The 8,535-nt window shown below is 40.9% G+C and overlaps 1 protein-coding gene across 1 annotated transcript in view; it reads right to left on the reverse strand.

Annotated features, from left to right (window-relative positions):
* LOC132175499 (uncharacterized) overlaps positions 1-8,535 on the reverse strand; it is a gene marked incomplete at its 5' end in the record, with an annotated part of 18,950 nt that continues 10,415 nt past the window's right edge. Inside the window, 2 exon segments of the mRNA XM_059587475.1 lie at positions 1-76; positions 501-1,306. Of these exon segments, the coding sequence (XP_059443458.1) occupies positions 40-76; positions 501-1,306 (843 nt within the window).

Genomic DNA, 8,535 nt, shown 5'->3' on the forward strand with positions numbered 1-8,535 from the left:
TTTTTAAATATAGAAGAACCACACTCCAACTACTGCATATTAAGGATGATCTTTGTCTTCTTCTGAATTCTTAACCCTGCTTACAAAAAACAACCTAACGAATATTAAAAAAGCATCAAAAAGTAGAAGCATTGATATCAAATTGAGTATTGTCACCCTCCCTTCTAATCTCTTTCCCCTTTCTTATTATTTTTCGGTCTCTGAAGTGAGTGAAGTCAAGCTAGCATCAGCAATTCGAACATACTAACATATTTCTATAACCATAATTTTCCTGTTGTGAGTGCACTCCTGAATATTGTATGTGATATTTATAATTAAAGTACAAAAAAAAAAAAAAAAACTTATTACACCTAAGTGGACTCAAGTCTATTAGACTAAGTTTTTGGGCTAGATGTGATGTCATAATATGTATATTAATGTACTCTTAGTTATCTAGTGCACAGAAATAATATTCACATGTTATGAAAAATTGGATCTGTTGAATAAAATGAAATGCTTACCCTTTATCTGAACAACCATTTGACGGTGGAATGCATAGTTGGCTCTCCCAAAGCCAATGTATGGTGGTATTCAGGTCATCCTTCCAATGCCATTCATCTTCTTTTGTTCCTTGTACTCTTTTTAGCTTTGGTGTGCTCAAGACTCCATCAGTGAAAATCTTCATCTCTTGACATTGACTCACAATCACATCTTCCAAAGATGGGAACTCGAATGAATAACCTCCTGAGCAAAAGTTTGAAAGTTGTGGCAAGCAATCAAGTTTTAAGCTTGTCAATTTGCTGAAAGTAATCACCTGATCATTCCCTTCACCTCCATCCCCTCTTACAATTTCAGTTATCATCTCACATTCACATACACTCAGTTTTTTGAGTTGCACAAGACTTTTGGCTGTTGAGGATTTAACCAAATTAATCAACCCATGACACTTCAATATTTCAAGCTCTGACAAATTTTGGAAAGATACTGAGGATGGTGCCAAAATTTTCAATTTTCCACATTCAGACACTTCTAGAATTTCCAGATTTTGAACAATTGGGCTAGGTTGGGCGTCTTCTTTCCCAGCATGTTGTTCTTGACCATGAAGTTCTTCATATGGGAATATTTCTTCCCAAAAACTACGATGCAAAACAAGTTTCTCCAGATTGTTTAATCTTTGAACAAAATTAGGTGGACAAACATCTGATTCATTATGATTGCTCGTCAGCTGAAGAACTTTTAGTTTGCAAAACAACTCCTCCAAAAACTGGCCGCTCCATATGGTGTGATAATGCGCCAATGTCAAAGACTCCAAGTTGGGGAAAGTAGCCTATAAACGAATCAAAGCAATAAACAAAAGAAACTTGGAGTTAGTATTTGTTAGAATATATGATAAGATTTGATTTCAGATTTTATTGTATTCAAATATGAATTTATTTGATCTCTTACGTTTTAGGTAATCAGATTTGATTGTTCAAATCTAATACCATATTTGTATTATTCTCGTCTACCATAATTCTCAAAAAAAAAAAAAAAAAAATGCGAATTTTATATTGTAAATCTCATAAGGTGAAAAGAGCAAAATGCAATCCTTTAAGCCTTTAACCTACGGACTTTTTTTTTTTTTTTTTTTTTGGATGGGTATCCCATAATTTATTAATCAGGAAGGAACTTTCTCATGTAATACAATCTCTCTAATACATTATGAATAATTAGACCTCCATAGCTGTTCCTCTTCGTGCAACCGAGCAAATCTGGCAAGATGGTGTGCCATCTGGTTGGCCTCTCTTCTCACGTGGCTTACCCTCCATTTGGATGACTGGTTCAACAAACTTTTGGAATCTTCCACCAAATGGCCGTACCTAGCTTCCTTTGCAATTTCCTTCACGACCCAGTGCCAACTCCACCTCCAAAGCATCTCCTTCCACTCCTATGTTTCAAAAGCCCAGTGTACAACTTAGCTTTGCATTTTTCCATGCAGCCAAAGCCTCAGCTATGGTGGGGTCGATGATATAGGGTTTGCTGGAACAAAACACTACCACCACATCTCCTTCATGGTCCCTTGTAATGACTCCCATCCCATTTTCTGCGTCTTCTTACCTAGAGCGGCATCCCAATTAAGCTTTATGCATTCTTCTTCCAATCGCTTCCACACTGTTTTCACCAGAGCTGGAGCTTGGACCTTGTTGATCTGTCGGCTCTTTTCTGCATTCCGAAACAAAAACAAGTTGGGCGTTGGCATATCCTTGATAATTGCTGAAGGTGGTAGAAAGTCCCCTCCAAACACCATGGAATTACGTCTCATCCAAACCATCCTCGCCACCATCCCTATCATCTCCATTTCTTCCTACCCCAGTCTATCCCGCTAGTCTCTCCAGGATGGAGGGTAACTCTTCCTCGTCGTTGGTGCATTTTTGGATGACTTTTGTACATTTTGACCATACGTCTCTCGCTGAAACGCAATTCCAAAGCGCTTGGGCCACTGTCTCCTTTTCCCTTCCACAAATCGGGCACATATCCTCCTCTGTAATCCCTCGTTGGAATAGCTTTTCTTTAGTTGGCAGTATGTTGTTACATGCTTTCCAAAGAAATTTTTTTACCACTCTTGGACATCGTATACACCACGCTGCCCGCCATAGTTTGGTCATGGACTCATCATTCGAGCAACATCCTTTAAAGCCATCCTCCAATCCCTTAGCTAGGTGGTATGCACTCTGCACTAAAAACTTTCCATTCTTAGTACCAGTCCATATCAACTGGTCCTTCTATCTTCTTGAGCAAATTGCCATTTTACAGATGCTGGATACCTCCTCCATATTGAAAACTCTTGGATAAGAGGGATGTTCCACCATTATGAATCAACATCCATAAGGGCTGCTGCTTTGGCCTCCTTGTCTAAGACTCGTGTTGAGGATTGAATTTGGTAAGTTGTTGGGGATTGAATCCATCTGTCCCCCCAAATTCTAATGGATTCCCATCCCCCACCCGGTGAATTAGACCTTCCTCCAATAGTTTTTTAGCATTCCATATGCTTCTCCATGCATACGAAGGCCTGCTCCCTATTGTGGAATTGAGAAAATACTCATTGGAAAAATACTTCTCCTTCATAATTTTGGCCACCAAGGAGTTTGGGTTCTGAATAATGCGCCACCCTTGTTTTGCTAGTAGTGCCAAATTGAAGCACTCCAAATCACAAGAGCCCAAACCTCCACACATTTTTGATCGGCCTATCTTCTTCAAACTCATCCATGTCACCTTTGAATCGTTCCCCTTATGACTCCACCAAAACTGCAGCATCAGAGTTTATTTTATGGCACAGTGTCTTAGACAGCTGAAAAACACTCATTGTATATGTCGGGATGGCCTGAATGACAACTTTTAACAAAACTTCCTTCCCTGCTTGAGAAATGAACTTCTCTTTCCAACCATTAATTCTCTCCCAAATTCCGCTCTTTACTCTGGAAAAAGAATTAATCTAACTCCTTCCGATAACGGCCAGTAGTCCCAAATATTTCTCATAACTCTAGGTAGAGCTCATCCCCACAACCGACATAATGTGTTTTTTGGTCTTCTTTTTTGTGTTTCAGCTGAAAAACAAGGACGTCTTGTCCCTATTCAATTTTTGGCCTAAAGCTTATTCATAGATTTGTAGCACCTCTTGAATCCGAACCCACTCAATAATATTTGCTTTGCAGAAAAGCAAACTGTTATTTGCAAAGAAAAGATGGTTCAACCTTGTCCCTCCATTAGAGATCGCAAGACCCATGATCCTTCTGTCCTCTTCTGCCTTACTAAGGAGTGTGCTAAGGCCTTTTGCGCATAGGATGAAAAAATAGGGAGAAAGGGGGTCCCTTGCCTAATTCCCCGAGTAGGGATGATGTTACCATGTGGTTATCCATTGATCAACATCGAGAAAGATATTGTGCGCACACATGTCATCACCAAATGCACCCACCGGTCTGCAAATCCAATTTTCCGCATAATGGCCTCTAAAAAGTTTCATTCCACCTTGTCGTAGGCCTTTCTCAAGTCTAGTTTTAAATCCGTAAAACACCCTTTGCGTTTCATCTGTCCATCGCGATGAGAGCTTCGAACACCACTAAAATATTATCTGTAATAAGTCGCCCCGGAATGAAAGCACTCTGACTAGGAGAGATGATAAGAAGCAACACCCTCTGGAGTCTATTAGCCAGGACCTTTGCTTTTAATTTATAGAGGACATTACATAAACTGATAGGCCAAAAATCAGTGTTCTGCGTAGGACTCTTTCTTCGGAATAAGAGCTCTATATGTGGCATTAATGGATTTATCAAAAATATCATTGTTGAGAAAAACAAGAACAACCTTACTTACCCCCATTTTGACAGTTGCCTATGATCGTTGATAAAAACAGGCGGAGAAACTGTTCGGACCCGGAGATTTAAGGGGGGTGCATTTGGTTGAGAGCTACTTCCACCTCCACCATGGTGAACTTCCTAAGCAAAGATGAATTCATCTCCTCCGTAACCCTCCCATTCAAACCCTGTAGACATTCGCCGATACCATTGGTAGCCCCGGCCGAAAAATGTTGTTGGTAGAAACTATTGAAAGCCTCTCCAATTTCCTTCGGCTTTTTCCATGTTCTCCCAAATTTGGTTAATTTTCCTTCTATGATTGGCCCACGCATGGAAAAAATGTGTGTTTCGGTCTCCTTGAAGATACCCGTTTTGTTTCACCCGTTGCTTCCTCCTTATATCGTCTTGCTCCAAAATAGCTTCTATTTCCTCTTACAGCTTTTTAATGGAATCCCATGGGCCACATGGCTGGTCCTTCGCCTCTCTGCAGGATTTCAAGTTGCTTTTTCTTCTCTTTTAAATCACATTCTACATGGCCAAATTTTCGCCAACGCCAACTTGAAAGCCGACATTGACAATTCTCAAGGTTAAGACACGCCGTGTGCATTGCATTGTCACCTAGAAACCCTTCCTCCTATGCCTCCTGGACCACCTTATTGTAGTCATTGTCAACCTTCCAGCTAGCCTCCACTTTGAAACCTCTTTTAAACTGCACCTTGTCTGCATCATTGGTAGCTGCCTCTAGTAATATTGGCATATGGTCCGAAGAAACCGTGGCCAGTACGTGGACTGTAGTCTGTGGAAAGATACCACACCACTCCCTATTTGCGACAGCCTTGTCCAACCTTTCTTTTGTGGAAGAGCCATCCCTACGAAAATTGGTCCAAGTGAACTTCGACCCCTTGAAGCCCATGTCACTGAGTCTACATTCTTCCAACACATCTCGGGATATGTCCATCTGAGATTCGCGTCACAAAGCTCAACCAGATTTTTCTAATTGTGTTGTGATCTCATTGAAATCACCTATGCATAGCCAAGGCATAGGATTGAAACACTTCAAAAAAGACAGCAGTGCCTATGACTTGTGCCTTTTGGTCCAGTTTGAATGTCCATAAAAACATGTGAGTTTCCATAAACCTCTATCCGTCCCCCTGTTCTTCAGTATATACTATTGCATTTATGTGTCTCCTTGAAAAATTTTGAATTTCAAGGTCCTCTCCCTCCTCCCAATACAGTGCCAAACCTCCACTTCGACCCATAGGATCGACCGCAAAGCCCCTGCGTAACCCAAATTCAGACGTAAACCTTCTATCCTTTGTTTTTCCGCTTTTTGTTTCCATCAAAAACAAAAACTTGGGGTGCTTTTCCTTTTCTATTTTGCAAAGGTCATGAACTACACAAGGGTTCCCCCCGGCAATTCCAACTTAAGAGAATTACTGTTGTTGGTAGCTGGGCTATGAACCAGCCTCGACCACTACTTTTGTGAGTCCTCCCTGCTGTGTCCCCACCATATTCCTTCTCTTCTTCCCTTTTGGTTCGGCCTCCTCCACAACAGTGGTCTTTTTCTGTTTTCCACCTAAAGTAGCCTTCGTGTTTTTCTGGTTCCCCTCTTCTATACCTTTACGTGCTTGACGTTTCCAATGTTTCAGATTTAACCTCCCAGTGCTTCCCCAAACAACCTCCTTCGGACCAATTCCTCTCTGCTCTGCTCCTACTTCTATTGCATGAGTAATGCAGAGCGGACCTAATTCCACGTCCATACGGGTAAGTTCTTTTTCTCCATAGTCCAGGCCCACTTCTCCTCTATTGAATTTTTGAACTTCAGCTTCAAAGCTCCCTACCTACAACATCTCTTCCCTTGTTGGCCCATTCTGTGATCCCTCATTAACCAACCCATGGCCCACGCATCCTTTGGTTTGAATCTTAGCCCCATGTGTTTTTGGCAAAAGACCCACGTGCTCCCCTTTACAATACTTTACGTTACTAAGTCAGTTTTAAGAGAGTTAATACCTACCTTCTATAAATTTCCTCCAACTCCTTCTTGCGCTTGTCATTAATCTCCTCTGATATATATTGGGATTGATTATGAGCGAGATTCCCGCACGCTACCCCCATAATTGGATCCTGAATCTTTGCTGCCCCCTCCTACGCTGGTATGCCCAGATTTTTGGTGATTTCCGTAATTTCTGGGACTTGTTCTTTCGGATTGTCTATCGGAAAAATGTTCTCCGTCCGCCGTCCAGGATTCATCTTCAGAGAAATCTCGCCCGCCATCTCCCTGCACCGAAAAAACTTTACGTTTTGGAGCCTCAGCCCAAAGCCATACTCCCCATTGTTTTTCCTCCCCCTCAGTACTCATTCTAAACTGGGAAACCTTGGGACAACCGGTTCTCCCGTGAACTATCCTTCCACACTTGAAACAAAATAGAGGTAGCTTTTCGTACCGAAATTAGACCCAGAAGGACTTTCCCCCTGCGTTCAGTGCTCTCCCCCGCCCTAGTGGTTTAGTCAAATCGATTACCACTCATATCTTGAAACATCTCCCCCAACCAGCTCCCTCACTAGCCATGTCCACATCTTCGAGTTCTCCCAGCGATTCTCTGATTTTTATTCCAATTCCCCTAGTCATGCAGAGCAGTGGCATGTCATGCACTTAAACCCAGATGGGGGATTTTGAAAATACCATTTAAGAGGGCTAACATTGTCCCTCGAATTCATTAAGCACAAGTATCTGCCTATCGAACGACCATGGTCTCCCCATGAGCACCCTCCTCTTGTCATCCTCCTCTGTAAATTCAAATAGCCACATATTATCTTGCAACTCCTTGAACACCACCGTGCCAGCCGTATGCCATAGCCAGGATAAGACAGTTTTGAAAGCCTCACAGTTTATTGCTTGTTCATCCCCAATACTTCCAATCCCCGTGAACCAATATCTCTCCCCTCTGCAATTTCTCCTTTAGTAATGGAGATGCCTTTTTTCTCCCCTTCTTACTACACAATTGTTCCAACTCCGCCACCATCTTACCTTCTTCCCCGTTGCCCGAACCAGCCAGGCCCTCCTGCACCCACATCCATCAACCGGATAAAGGACTAAACCCTAACCTCTGGAGACTTTGGAGAGAGAAATCTAGAGAGAGGACTATACAAAATTTTAACCTACGGACATAAGTCATATATTTCTTTATTTTCTTCCCTCTCTAAACTTCATTTCATTATAGTTTTCTTTAGTATTCATTCCCCTCAAGAAGTTTGATTAATCAGTAGAATTTATTGTGGGGACTAGGAAATGAATTGTAGAAACATGTTACACGAATATACCTTGATGAAAAAAAAAAAAAAAAACTTAAATGAAAGTATATATTAAAGAGAAATACTATAACTATTTTTTGTGATATGATTTGATATTCCATTAATTGCAATGGCTTAAAAGTCTTTCATGATCTGAGATGTCCAACCACTAATAAACCAAAGCAGCAGCATCAACCAAAAGATCCATCAATCAAAACAGCATCAACCACCCAAATCTGAAAAAATAATTTATGTTCCTAACATACATCATCATAAACCTCACTACACGTAACCCAGTAGTCAAAAGTACCCAACAACTTCACATATCATGATCGACACCGAAATTCAAATCTCAAATCGAAATTTACAACATGGAACTAAATTTTTAGATGTCACGATGTCTCTCCCATTCAAATCCCTAACATCCTCGTCAGGGCCCAAGCCACGAAGTGCCTCAATGACACACGATATTACTAGGTTGCTTTTATATCATTTATAATGATCCATGAAAAACCTCCACTAGCCATTTCTAGGCTATTACTCCAAAATGACTAATCAAGCTATAATTGGAATTCCCTAAAATCACTTATAAAGTCCAACTCACCAAATAAAGAACCAGTATGAAACTTAGCACCTATAACTAAATTTCTAATCCACTCAATCAATATGGGTAAGAGAAAACCTTGCATTCAAACGTAGTGTAAAACTCCCACTTTACAGCACCCAATAAACTAGCTAACACATAACACAAAAATATTACATAGAATATACATGAAACACACAGGATCATCTCATGTAAAACCCATTAAAAATATTTTATCTCATCTTTATGATTGCTGGCAGTATTGTCTAACACCAGCAATGATGGGAGGAAGCGGGAGTAGGGCCGGCAATTTTTACACGACCCGCAAACCCGACACGAAAAAATAGGTAT

This window comes from Corylus avellana, chromosome ca1 (genome assembly GCF_901000735.1).
Source record: "Corylus avellana chromosome ca1, CavTom2PMs-1.0".
NCBI lineage: Eukaryota > Viridiplantae > Streptophyta > Magnoliopsida > Fagales > Betulaceae > Corylus > Corylus avellana.